Below are 15,000 nucleotides of genomic sequence, written 5' to 3'. Positions count from 1 at the left end.
CTGCTGGGCACATATATATATATACATATCTTTTCTAGGAAGCAGCAAAGAAGAAAAAAAATAGTGCATTATTTTTCAGAAATAAGACATAAAATGAGAAATGGAACAGTCAGATTCTCAGTGCATCTAGGGTTTTAATGGCCCAGTATACCATGCTGTGTAAGTCAGTTTTGACATAGGCTTAGTAGCGGCCTGTATCCCAAACCCCACAAAGTATACTCAGAGGTATGAAGAAAAGGTCAGTGTAGTTGTGCGGTGGTGAGGGGGAATGGGGATGTTGTAGTTGTTATATTTTTACCTTTCCTCACAAACCTCAGAGGAGTGCATATCACATCACTATAGGTAACCTAGGGGCAGTGTACTATTTTGGAAAAACAACAAGTTGTAATGCATTAATATGATCATCATTTTTGTTTTACTTTCCTCACTGTCAAACATAAAATGTGCATATAGCTGTGTATCTTTTGGATGTGGGGCTAAGAATATATTCTGTTTATATAAACCTGACAGCAACATGATGAAATATGTTACAGTGTTCTATCTGCCATTTCAGTTTCATCCCAATTTGATATCAGAGTGGGGCCCGGAAGGTAGTTGCCTTGTGTTGTAGGGACAAGGAAACATGCTGTATATATGTTTGACTGCAGTGGCTTGAAATATATATGACTGCAGCTAATTTTCCTAGGCATTCATCCCAAGATAACAGCAGGAGAATGCATACAAGCTGATTATGTTTTTTTTTTTGGGGGGGGGGGGGCAGAGTGCATTCTCAGATATGATTTATATATCTTGGCAAGTATTTGTATTCTCATTTTATTGTGAACTACTATTTTAGCAGACACAATGTATTTCTTTCTTGAAAGAAAAAAATAATAAGACTGAATTTCTTTTTTCACTCATTGTTTTCTGCTCAGGCCATCACTTGATCAAAAGGTTGGGTAAAAGCTCTAAAATGAACCTCAAAGAATCTATAACCCCATGGATTCTGGGGATCTGTTGATTCCCAGACCCCCAGCATAATTTGATAACTACTTTATTTATTCCACTGTTATTACATTGCATTATTTTCTAGTTAGAGTGTTTTTTTGTTCCCCTCAGACCTCATATTTACCATGCCAACCCCCAGTACTCAATGTCCATGCTGAGTCTACCAACTACTCTCCAACCCCGGCCCCAGACTTACTTCATTATCACTGAGGCTGGTCATAAATCCTGAAGTTGTCCTCGGGGATCATCTCATCTGTGCTGCTATCCAGGGGGATTTTATTTATGCTCCACCCACTCACTTTACCCACCGTCCCATGCTCACTGTTAACATCTGAGGGAACTCCCATCTTTGGACTATGCCTCGTCTTAGGTACCATATCAATGAGCACCCTACCATTTTAGATGGGCACATTCATCCCTTCCCTGACAATCCTTCAGTTGCCGGAGCTGCTTACTTGAACCCAGGTAGGCTAGGTTGTAGTCAGGGCTTCTTCCTTCTATACCACTGGAGCAGCTGTCCAATTATGATGTTTTGAAGGTTACAGGAAAAAACAAAATTGAAGAGTAAGACAATTTATTTCACGATTTTGTTAATTTCGTTGCAGCATGAAAATATTGTTTAAAAGAAATTCTAAAATATACTTCAGAGTTTCTAGCATCCCATGCTCTCCAGGACCCTTGGCTTAATTTAATTATTTCCTCCACAATTATTACAGTGCAGTCATGGATATTTTGGATGTGGTAAAATGGAAGATGAAGCAGAAAAGAAAGAAAAAATGTGAAAAAAATGTAAAGAGAAAAAAAAAAAGAAAAGGTAATCTGCATGGTGTGGAAATGCCTGGATGGGTGAGGGATGGACCTGGGCTTGACACTGGGGGATGTGTGTGTGATGGGGGTGCAGTGGGTGACAGGATGAATGGTGCCAAGGAACACTTTGCCTAAGGTGCTATTCTACCTAAGATCATCTCAGTCTGATTATGTCACAAAAGATGTGCCAACAAAGCATTCCCAAAACTAGATTTAAAAGCATAAGTAAAGCTACACAGATCGCTTTAACTGTACCTTGTCTCTTCCTTTTTATTTTCAGGATAAATAACTAATCAGTGCTTGAAGCAGACAATCACATATAGACACAAACAATTAAAATGCACCTATATTGTTTCTTTTAAAGTACACAATTCTCTGTCTTTAAACTATATAGAAAACATTTATGGTGTATGTTAAAATATTGCATATTTCCTTATTGTTTGTGTTAAAGTATCTCATATTTCCATGCTGTTCTTGTGATTATAAAAATGACAACTTTAGCATAATCAAGAAAGAATATATAAACTGAAACATTTATTTCAACCATTTGAGAGGGAAAAAAACAGAATGGTAAACAACACAATATAACTAAAAGGCATAAAATGCCCAGTCAAGAGTAATGATCGAATATACTCACACTGTTATTGTTATTAGAAGTTTGTTTCAATCCTTTTCTTTATTTTTATCAGATGTTACAGTGCAGATTGCAAGTATTACCCGAGACAAATGTGTCCATCTGTCAAGATAGAATGGTACCTGTTTCCTCATCCCAAGTCAAGGCTTAGTAACCCAGACTTTACAGAAATAAAATCATTTATGATACAGATAGAATAAACATACCATCTGTAACATTAAGAAGAGAGTAAGAATTTCTACCAAACAAATCATGTAGTAGAGCTGCAGCATAGGATCCACTTCAGTTCAACCAAAACACGAGGCTTTTAAAGACAGTCACAGGATAAATAAATATTAAACAGCATAACTAATCATAATTGTTTATAGAGTTTCAAATGTGAACTTTCACACAGAAAGAACTGTGATACTTATTTAATGTGGAGAAATTAATATGTTTTTTATATAAATGTGTAAATATGCATTTCAGTTCATGATTATTTGGTCTCTTGAATCTTCTTGCTCTGGAACTTAAATACTCTTGCAGTGCTTTTTAGAACAGATCAGAGTTTGTTACCTGAAACCTTGGGTTATCATCTGCAAAAGTAAGTGGTAATACAATTTTTCTAACACAGGTTGACCTCAGGAAAATGTGGAAAGGTATAGCATACCTGAGCTCCTAATGAGCAAAATTATGTGTTTACATGGATGAACTTTATAGAAAAATATATTGTAAAAAATAAATGTTTTAAGTATATATAGGAATATTGGTGTGTGTGTGTGTGTGTGTGTGTGTGTGTGTGTGTGTGTGTGTGTGTGTGTGTGTGTGTGTGTGTGTGTGTGTGTGTGTGTGTGTGTGTTTGTTTATTCACTATTTGATAACATTTCGTACAAAGTATTACTGTTTGAATACATGTTAATGGTAAGACATTCCATTGCGATTTAAGAAGTACACAGTATGCATGAACTGGGAAAGATTTACACTTCACAGATCTGAAGTTTCCTGCATGATGTATTAAATAAAGATGCTGCAAAACAGCAGATTGATGAATATTATTGCTGGGATCATTGCAAGTCTCCACTGGGCTGCACCTGATAAAACACAGAAAAAACATGTTCCCGCATTACTAACAGTAAAAATGGAGTTTTACCTATATGTAGAGCTATATACACATTTATAACATGCTGCACAAAGAATGTTTAAAATACAAACTGGTCATAAATACAAATAAATAGGAAGTGAATAAAGTTGGAACAAGGCAATCACAAAAATATCAGAATCTCAGATAGACTTGGGGTCATAATTACTGTCAGTGTGCCAATAAATGGTACTGCATAATGTTTGTAGATTAGTATATTGTAGTTTCTGAAACAGCTGCTAAAACATAGTTTCTCTGATTATAGAAGAGATGAGGAAACTTATGTTTATGTATCCTTCAGCTTATGTTGATTGCCAAGTTTTGCTTATCACACACATGCTTTTTTATTACAACTAAAGATATTAAACCAGGATTTGAGTCATGAATAAATGTGCTGATTTTCAAAAATGTAACCACACAAAGAGCCATGCAGCTATTCAGTCATACATTAGGTAATGAACAGTGTTGCCAGTCCAAGCAAAGGACTAGATAACATAGGAGTCACATAGCAGCTAGCAAGAGAAGCACCGTTAGGTTGATGTATGGCTGGCGCAGTGCATGACTGACTTAATGGACATCAGGATGAATGCTGGCTAGAATGGATGATTGAATGCACAGTCAAGAGTGCAGCGTAGTGTCACATAGCTGCATCTCATGCTGATCTGGTGAGAGAAGGTGGCATATGGCCAACAGATGGCATACTTAGGCTGCTCATAGCAAAGTGCCAACCATGTTTAGTATATAAATAATAGAAAATAAGGTTGACAGACAAAAAGGAATGGAAAGAACAACAAGCAGAACAAAATACACAAGGGTAACCATATAGCATTTAAAAGCATGGGGATACCTTTCAGCTGTCCAGATTTTAGCAGGTTGTCCAGATTTTTGTCTCATATTTTTGATCTATTCCTCATAAAGTTTGTGGTTTTCTGGCATATCACAGAATATTGAAGTCACTATATAATGACATAGATTTGAGTTGCAGACTTCATATCTTTCATAAAATGCATGCTAACACAAATCCTGTTATTCTCACAACATTCTAAGTTTATAAGTGTAATATTTAAAACCTGTCCCTGTTTTTGGACCTTTGTCCCTTCTTTATTTTAGGTTTTGTACAGATTTCTTCCTCTAAGAGGTTGAGAGGTATGGGGGAGTATTATTTCACAGGGAAAAGCCCCCTTTTGTAATATATAGAAAAAGAGGGTGGGTGGAGAATGTAGTAAAGGTAGGTTGTGGATAAGATATGGGGAGAAGGGCAAGTATCCGAGACAAAAGACACAATAGAACAGACTCAAGCAGACAAGCCAGTAAACTCAGAAATAGTTGGGACAACAGAACGTGGCACTGATAGATAAGGTTTGGACAAGTGCTACTGTAAAAGGTTTGGCAACAATAAAGGAATGAGGACTGACACACAAGTGAAGGACAAAGCCAAGATAGAAAAAGGACAGGGTCAAGACATGATTGGATGCCACATTGTCCTCTGTGGACACACAGCCTGCTATTCCTCAGTCTTGGGAGCTATCCAGAATGGCTCAAATGCAACAAATCCAATCTTCACTTATCTAGGTGGCCAATGGTATCAGACAGTTGTTCCCCGAGTGGTCAGATGGAGGCTGTATAGCAGTTACATGATTTCACAAGCCACAGCAGAAAGCATCTCAAATGGCCAAGGCAGATACACAGTTGCCACTGTACTTCAGCAGCCTGAACCTCAACAATCTATGCTTTGAGACTAGAGTAGACACTTCTAGACTACTTTTAGAAAATGAGCCTTTATTTTTTCCCCTTGAAAGCACACATGGAGCAACTCTTCCAGGGCACCTCCTTCATAGGAATCATCATTTTTCTGCTGAGCAGCAGACATGGCAACCTCATGCAACCCAGTGACAGATGCATCATCCCACCCTGATTGAGACTGTGAGGCTGTCAGCCCTGCTAGCTAGAATTTTGTAAATAATTCTATGTCATCTGTGAATATTAGTATGATTCGTATGCTTGTCTTACAAATATAAGAGCACTATATGTTATGTGGATACATACTGGCAGACAGGTTCAGTGCAAACTTCACCCCCCTCTCCCCCCCTAAAGGAGAGATAACTATCCCAGCCGAGTGTAGCCTCCCGGACATCTCAAATGCGCAGGTGAAAGCTGCTCTCTCTAAAGCTAAAAACACAGCATCTATGGGACCGGATGGTGTCCCCGGCTGTGTGCTACACGAGCTAAATGAGGAATTAAACCCGCACATAAGGCAGCTGTTTAATCTCTGCCTTACCACAGGATACGTGCCCAAGGAGTGGCGTACGGCAACTGTGGTCCCACTCCACAAAGGCGGTGCCTCTACGGACCCTGGTAATTACCGCCCCATAAGCTTAACAAGTCTAGTCTGCAAAGCTATGGAGAGGATCATAATGGAGCTCATAAACAAAGATATAGGGGACTTGCAGACATTGGACCCGACCCAGTTTGGCTTTGTCAAGGGAAGATCATGCCTTTTGAACTTGGTTGACTTCTTCGAAACAGTCACCAAGGCCATTGATGAGGGAAAGGCAGTCCATACAGCCTACCTTGACCTTGCAAAGGCTTTCGACACAATACCCCACTCGGGTATTGTAGAAAAACTTACCAGCTTAAATGTAAACCCATATGTCACAAGATGGGTTGCAAACTGGCTTAAGGACAGAACCCACAGGGTTAGAGTTGCTGGCGCTGTGTCAGACTCCAAGCCAGTCACAAGTGGTGTCCCACAGGGCTCGGTCCTTGGCCCCTATTGTTTGGCATCTACTTCTCAGAAGTACAGGCCAACATGGGAGGACTTTGGCTGACAAAGTTTGCAGACGACTGCAAACTGGGCGCCATAGTGGAAAGTGCATCGGACACGGATATCCTTCAGAAGGGACTCACGGAAACAGATAGCTGGTGCCAGAGCCATGGCCTGAAGTTAAACGCCAAAAATGTATAGTCATACCCTTCGGGAAAAACAAGGTAACCCCAAGCTACCATATAGGTGGCAATCCACTAAGCACAGAAGAGGTTATCAGGGACCTGGGGACCCAGGTTGACAGTGGCCTTTCTTTTGACACTCACATTGCTAAAGTGGTTAGAAAGACCTTCTACATTGCCCACCTGATCATGAAGGATTCACATCCAGATCTAGTGAGGTTATTGTTCCCCTGTACTCTTCACTTATCAGACCAATGATCGAGTACAATGCCCCATTCGGGATGTATCTCACCCGACATCTGCAGCAATTAGAGAGACCCCAAAAGTTCCTCACCAAAAGGATAAAGGGACTCCAAAATCTGTCATATGCTGCCAGATTGAAGAAACTCCAGCTCTATTCAGTCGCATACCGTCTGCTCAGAGGTAACATGTGCCTGACATACAAGGCCATGTCCAACCCGGAATTAATGGACATGCTCCACCTCAAAAAATCCAAATCCACCAAAACCACTAGAGCAAGCGACTTAAACCTTAGCACGGATATAAATAGGACGTGCTGGAGGGATAGATTTATCACTCAGAGACTCCCTATGCTGTGGAATAAAATCCCGGTCCATGTGAGGCAGAGCACCTCGCTGACTCTGTTCAAGAGAAATCTAGACCTGTGGATGGGAGATCGTAGGTTTACCCCAGGAATCATCTCTGTGTCACTGCTGGACAGAGGCACAACAAACTAATGGGCACAGTATTTTTTCATATAAGGGGTGGCGTAAGCCACAATAATTTGGGATAGGCTTATAAATGCCTTAGGGCAGATAGCCTAGTATAAACCTATGAACCTATGAACCTATGAACTACTGGTGCAGAAATGTGTGTTGAACTGTATGTTATGTACTGAGTTTCAAGAATGTAACCACAGTGTACCCTACTGGAAAAGAACAGAAATGTATATAAACTATAGTTGGAAAATACAGAGTTAACTTGCAAACCCTCAAGAAAATAAGTTGAAAAGTAAATTGTTTTATGACTGTGTTTCAGAGCATCAAGCAGATACAATGTCTAGAGCTAGAGGTGTTCCTATTGTCTTGAAACAAAAATAATTACCAGGTTTAAAATGTAAAGTATTTTTATTGCTCTGTGACTTCCTAGCAGCTGCACATCTGAGAGATAAGTATTTTTGACACAGAGGTGCTAAATTCTAAGTATCTATTTAGCCTGGGAACTGGAAGCAGGTGACAAAGAGTGATGTCATCCAAAGCTGACCCAGCAGTAATGTTTTGATATTAATTTAGCTAGAGCTACCCATGTTACTTACTTCCTTATCAAAAAATCCCCAAACAATTTCTACAAAATCCTTAAGTTTGTACAATATCCTCAACAACACCCCCTATTAGATGGTGATATTCATCCAAACCCTGGCCCCAATACTGATATTCCCCATAACCTACACAACCTAACATCTCATCTTATCACTACCTTAAATAGACCCTCTAACTCCCTCCTAATAGCTCACCTTAACATCCATAGCATTAACAATAAAATTACCCACCTACATGCACTCTTAGATATGCACTAATTCGATATTCTCTGTATTACAGAGACATGGCTAAAGTTCTCAACTCTGGACCAGGAGATTACCCCTCCTGGATATAATATCCTGAGATGTGACCGTAAAACCAAAAAGGGTGGAGGTGTAGCCATTATGTATAAATCTAAACTCCAAGTTTCACCCTTCAATGTGCTTCTACCATCGGATACCAGTTCAGAAACTCTTAGTGCCAAACTTTAAATCAACAACTCCAAATCTATCTATCTAATTTGCACATATCTCCCCCCTGGAAATAATATCAATACTCTTGAAAACTTACTTAGGTACCTCGCTACCCACCTACCTCAGGAAACCATTGTATTAGGTGACTTTAATATAGACTGGGCTACCTGCAGTTCACCTAATCCTACCAATCATATAAATCTTTACGGATTCTCATAAATTATAACCACTCCCACTAGAATCCATAAGTCAAGCAGTAAGGAAACCACCCTAGACTGGATCCTTATCAACAGCCACCTTGATACTTATAAACCAGGAACCCTTCCTGATGATATTAGTGACCACATGCTAACCTATATTATTAAACAAAGAATCCATAGCCCAACTACTAATAATTTTAAAACCTCCTGATCCAAAAAATGTTTTAATCCAAAGAGTTTCCAAAATGAACTGAAAGCATGTGACTGGTCACCCATGTCTCATCTTCCACTTGATGAAGCAGTGACCTACTTTAATACTAGATTCCTTCAGATCCTAGATTACCACACTCCCTATCGGTCTTCCTGAATAAGGACCAAAATTGCCCCCTGGCTCACAAAACAAGCTAGGCAAAAGATCCTCCTCAGAAATAAAATTTGGGCCAAATGGAGAATCTCCAAATGTCCATCAGATCATCTTTACTTTAAACAGTTAAGAAATGCCACCAAGAAAGATATTCTCAGAGAAAAAAAGACTATTATCTTTACCTCCAACAAACCCATCAACCAAAACCACAAAAATTCTGGTCTGGCATAAACAAACTTCTTCAGCCAGGACACTCTAAAACTTCTGCTCCTTCAGGATTCAACCAAAATAACTCTAACCAAATTCCTGATGCCTTTAATAACTACTTTACTGAAGTAATTCGAACCCTAACCAATACTTTACCACCTATTACCACATCCCCATTAAATATCACTAAGACTCCTTCTCCAACCTTTCCAATACAACCAGTACTTACATCCCTCATTTGCAAACTCCTTCAAAAACTAAAACCATGCACCCCTTCTGCTGACTGTCTTCCAGCTAAATACCTGCAAATTGCAGCGAAAGCTATTGCCTATCCCATCTTCATCCTTATAAATAGAACAATTTTAGAAAGCAAAATCCCCTCCATATGGCAAGTATCCCACATCATCCCTCTACATAAGGGTGGGTCATCTACTGAACTCTCCAATTTTCAGCCTATCGCCTTACTGTCTCCAATATCTAAGATAATAGAAAAATGCATACACCGACAACTACTTGACCACCTTCTCCAAAATAATCTACTTGTCAACTGCCAACATGGCTTTAGGCCATTCCATAGCACAACTGCCCTACTATCCTTTTCAGACTCCATAAACAAAAATCGTAACAATAACCCTTTTTCCTCTGCACTATTTACTGACCTTTCAAAAGCCTTTGATATGGTCAACCATAATATGCTTATAGACATTCTAAAAGCCCAATCGCCTGACCCACAAGCATTACAATGGTTTAAATCCTATCTGGAAAACAGACAGCAAACATTACTGTGGGATAATAATCTTTTTAAATCCCTCCCTGTGAACACTGGAGTACCCCAAGGCTCTATTTTAGGACCTCTACTCTTCTCATTGTTTATTAATGACCTACATACCAAAATTCCTCAGGCCACCTGCATACAATATGCAGATGACTCTACTTTAATTTGTTCAGCCAAGTCCATAACCACTCTCCAGTCCCTAACCCAAACAGTATTTAACAGTGTTGAAAATTGGTTCATGCAACACTGCCTCCTCCTGAACCCCAAAAAAACAAAATTATTGCTCTTTGCTCCTACTCATAAGTCACCTCAACTGCACTTCACAATAACCTCTAACAATGCAACTAACATATCCCCAGACACTTCAACCCATCTACTGGGAGTAACAATTGATAATAACCTTAGTTTTGATGACCACATTAATTCTACAATAAAGTCTGTCAACAAAAAACTAGGCACCCTTTACAGAATCAAACCCTTCCTTTCCCCTTCAGCCAGAATAACTATTGCCCAGACCCACCTTATCTCTACCCTGTTCTATGCTTCTGCAATATATACCAATCTAACAAAAAACAACCTCACCAAACTTTCCACCAGCTACAATAACATAGCCAGATTTGCCACTGGCACCACCTTTAGAACTCACCACTGTCTCAACCTAAAACAACTGGGATGGCTAGAACTGCAGAACCAACTACTTTGTCGACAACTTGTTATCACCCAAAAGATCCTTTACCACCCTAATAATACCCCTATCCTCACTAATCTGATTACACCCTACAAAAATCTTGCAACACTACGCTCAGCTAATAAGCTTCTAATTTCCACTATTAAATCAAATAACAAAGTTGGGGACTCACTTTTCACCAATACAGTAGGTAAAATCTGGAACCAGCTTCCTACTGAACTTTCCACAATTGCTTCCACTCTTCTTTTTAAAAAACATCTTAAAGAATATCTTACAACTCACTGGCTTTGTCCCTGCTCTAACCCTGACTGATCTTTTTCACCTTCTGCTCTCTCTATACTTCTCTACTATACTGTTTTATGTCACCTATCTGTAATTAATAATTTCCTTCATAGTACTGAAAAAAAATGTTTTTTTTGCTCTCTGTATTTGATCTTAGCTTAAACCTACTAAATTACTCTGTAAAATTTTTCTTCTGCCCAGTGTAGCCAATATATTGTAATTCACTTGACTATTACTATATATTGTATTCTTTGTCACTGCTGATGCTTGGAGCTTTTCTCCCTGGGCCTCTACTGAAAATGGACATATATCCAGTTAGACTAGACTGGTCAACAAATGTAAAACAAATAAATAAATAAATACATTTGGGAACTCTCTCTGAGACTGGGCATTTTGTATTTGTCTATGGATCTGGAAACATCCATCTTCAGCACTTCTCATCTGCATTTGCCTTGCTCTGTAAGTAAGTTATTTAGGGCTTAGCGTCTTTTAGAGATAGTTAGGAATATAGTAAAGATTAGTTTAGATATTTTCTGTATTTATTTTTGACTGTCCTGCATTGTTGTTTTAAAATATTTCCTGTGATTCTGAACTCTGTAGTCACTGTGTTGAGTTATTGAGTATTGTCTTGTTCTTTTATTATTTATTAAATATATTTAAACCCTTTAATTGTGGCTTGTTTGTTTAGAAATATTTAAGCTCTTAAAGTGCTTGCAAATGTATTTGGTGACATTGTATAGGCCACTCCAATAGCCTTGAAAGTCTTAGTCACACTTACCACTTGGATCATAGTAACATCACACAGTATGATTTGTCACCCTTTGGGAAGGGTCTTATAGCAGCTGATAAATAGCTAGTTGGTGGCAGTAATAACTACCTTTTAGTCTGGGCAGAAAGGGGCATAGCTAGTAAACCTGTGCCAGCCTTTCCCAGGAGTGTGTGTGTGTGTGTGTGTGTGTGTGTGTGTGTGTGTGTGTGTGTGTGTGTGTGTTTATACATAAATCATATCTCAAATTATGTGTGTCAGCTACTTGGGATGGGACACGAAGCACTGGTTGCACAGAGAGGGTGCTGGAGATTTTGGCTTGACCGCTTGGCTGAGATCTTAACCCTATAGCTGTGCCAGTGGGAAGTCTTAGTGGGGATCTGGAGAAAGAGGCAGAAACCAGCCCCAGACTGACTGTGATTTCTGTGTGCTCTTAAGAGAAATTGTATGTTACTGTGTCGGTGTGTGTGTGCGTGTGCGTGTGCATGTGCGTGTGCATGTGCGTGTGCGTGTGTGTGTGTGTGTGTGTGTGTGTGTGTGTGTGTGTGTGTGTGTGTGTGTGTGTGTGTGTGTGTGTGTGTGTGTGTGTGTGTGTGTGTGTGTGTGTGTGTGTGTGTGTGTGTGTGTGTGTGTGTCTGTGTGTACTTGTCATCCTTCCAATGTGCATGTCCCTCACTGGTGCCAGTGGTAAGGATTAAGACTTCTTGATTTCTGGGCCAGTGCAGGGGCATCACAGAGATGAGCATATCTTCACCACACCACCATTTAAAACTGGAACTGCAGAAGGACAGTAGAATGGAAAAAAATGATTCCACGCATAAGCTATGAACACAATCATAGTATTACAGTGGACTGGCTCAGATGTCATCTATACTGTACTACTGTAAAAGTCACTCTCACCTTCTGTGTCATCCAACGGTGTTAGATCATCATCTTCTGCTGCTCAAAAGCAAAGTGTTAGCTACAGTTAAAGTAGCAGAGGGCAGTAGTATAGTAAAAATGCCTACAGTGCAGTTGAAGCTGTCTCTGTTAAACCTGTACCTACCACTTCTAAAGCAAGTCAGGGTGGAGCCATTTCCAATCAAGGTTTGAATGTTTGCATTGATCACAAGAAAGGGTGAGATATGAGGCATCACATGCAGTCCTTGCTAGTTCATGCCAGGCATCTAACTTACCTCAGTGGGTCATCATATTGGCCCAGAATGTGCTGCTAAAAATTCTTGTACATAGACAATAAGATAATCCTACTGCCATCAGCACATCATACTGGTGCACTACATTCACAGAGCTTGAAGTAGTCATAGCCTCTCAAGCAAGTCCACATTAGGAACAAAACAGTAGCACCATGCAAAAGATAAATATTTGCAGATCACATGTCACACAAACTAGCACTGCACCATGGATCTACTCTATGTCCCTGGTACTGCAGAGCTTAGAATGGATATAGCACTGAAACACAGCACTATGGCCATACACATGCCATATGCAAACACATATTAGTCACATGCCCTGTGGTCAACGTGATATAAACAGTGAACCCCAGTATGTTTGTATTGGAAACAGTGGTGGTAAGCATGTTCATTAGCAAAGCTACACATAGCCACTCCAGCCATGACAGACATCTTCTACCTTATAGTTCCCTCATAGGCTTTTTTGTGCCTTGAGACCACAGCATCTGAAATGTACATTGCTTCTGAGTTGCACATGTCCACCATAGGGAAGAGACATAAAGTGATTAGGCACCAGTATAACTCAAGGATTATTCCTGATATAGGTATAATACTTGGCAATGACCAACAGGTATGCAGCACAATGACAGTAGTCTAATTAACTGCCAACCATAGCATTTTAGTGACAGCAAGTGTGATACAGTGTGTGTTTATGGGATGAAGTGTACCTGGCATACAGTGATGAGGCATAGGAGCAGGGAGCACACAGTGCTGCTGAGGTTGCTTTTGCCAAATGTTAACTCCATAACTACATCTGTGAGACACATTGGAACCACCATCAGTTCTACCTCAACATGTTATGCCTTTCATGGCAATGGGAAGGTCCAGATATAGGGAGGTTGCTACTGATTCTACTAATTCAGACTACATTGACAACTAGAGAGGTGGCATCATTGTCCCCTGTTTACACACAGCCTACATTTCCCAAGTCTTGGTAGCTGTCCATGTTATGAACAATGGCACCCATCTGGCTCAGTACCTGGGATACCTCATCGGGCTGGACTTTCACAGTGCCATAGTTCTGTCCCTTACCTGTCACCTGTGGCACACAACCTGCCACTTACAGACATCAACAAATGACAGTTTGTGAACAAAGACATTCATCAGGATCAACACATGGCAATGTCTTGTCAAGGTAGCACTCATTTTCTCATAGTTCTAACCTTTCACTGCCATGAACTGATTCAATCCCCAGTTCCACTAGTCAACACAGTAGACTATTCCAGTTATCAAGTCTTAGCAGCAGAGGATATGTACCCCGATTCCCCACAATCTCTCAGAGTATGTGTCTGTCATGTTCATCTCATGCATCTGCAGTGCAGCAGTCACATAGTACTGTGTCCTCTACTTGTGCAAATGATGATGTCTATGCCCTGACCACTCTCTAGTCTCAGAGGGCATGGTGGTTTATGAAGTAATGCATGACCATTCCATACACCATCTTGTATATTCTGGGTGTGATACTGCATGTATCATTATATTCTGTGTTGTCTGGGTCATGGCCCACAGTTGTGGACTAGGCATTGACCCTTTGCCAATGCTACAATGACTTGTGCCCATCTCTGCTTCAGCTGGGGTACTGCTGCTACATGTTCCACTCCCGGCTGTCCACTGTGCTCTTCTTTTGCTGAAGTGACTGGTATTGATGACCTTGCAAAAATACTGTCCTGCTGCTCTACCTGGCTGCTCAATACTATGTAATGCTGCATGGTACATGCTGCACACATCTTTTGATATATGTCTGGAATACAGTGCAATGGCCCTCCTGAGAGATCCAGGCAATGGGAAGCATCCCTGCAGTTGCCTGAACACCTGCTTTATTATATTTTGTATTTACCTATGTGATGTGATATAGAGCTTTTTCTGCATCGTCTGGAAGTGGTGGATGGAGGACATCAACCAGGGCTTTAAGGCTTATGCAGCATTAACAACAAAACAAGCAAGCCTGCATAGAACTTATTTATATAGACATGTCTGTCTATCATTTTTTGAGCATTTATTTACTCACTTACTTCACCCTATGGCCTTCCTACCCAGCGCTCCATACCTGAGCTGGGTCTACCAGCTTCTCCATTTCCCACAGATGTATTCCAATGCAGCTGGAGGCAATCATGGGAGCAAATAACATCCTGGGGTTGCTGGCCATTGCTATCATCCAGGGTTTTTAAACTTGGGTCTATCCCATCACTCCCCTTCCCATCATGGACTCCTCCATGGCTGCATCTGA

At 40.2% G+C, this 15,000-nt stretch overlaps 1 protein-coding gene across 2 annotated transcripts in view; it reads right to left on the bottom strand.

Moving 5' to 3' along the window:
- Positions 1-2,308: 2,308 nt before the first annotated feature.
- Positions 2,309-15,000, bottom strand: part of LOC122813973 (otoancorin-like) — a 656,691-nt gene continuing 643,999 nt past the window's right edge. For both annotated transcript variants that reach the window (XM_044086530.1, XM_044086531.1), the window contains exon 25: positions 2,309-3,498. In XM_044086530.1, the coding sequence (XP_043942465.1) occupies positions 3,422-3,498 (77 nt within the window). In that variant the 3' untranslated portion in view covers positions 2,309-3,421. The remainder of the gene's footprint in view (positions 3,499-15,000) is intronic.

Source organism: Protopterus annectens, chromosome 10.part0, assembly GCF_019279795.1.
Source record: "Protopterus annectens isolate FY-2018-M chromosome 10.part0, PAN1.0, whole genome shotgun sequence".
Lineage (NCBI taxonomy): Eukaryota > Metazoa > Chordata > Ceratodontiformes > Protopteridae > Protopterus > Protopterus annectens.
The sequence above is the reverse complement of the archived record's forward strand: the minus strand, read 5'-3'. Positions and strand labels throughout refer to the sequence as shown.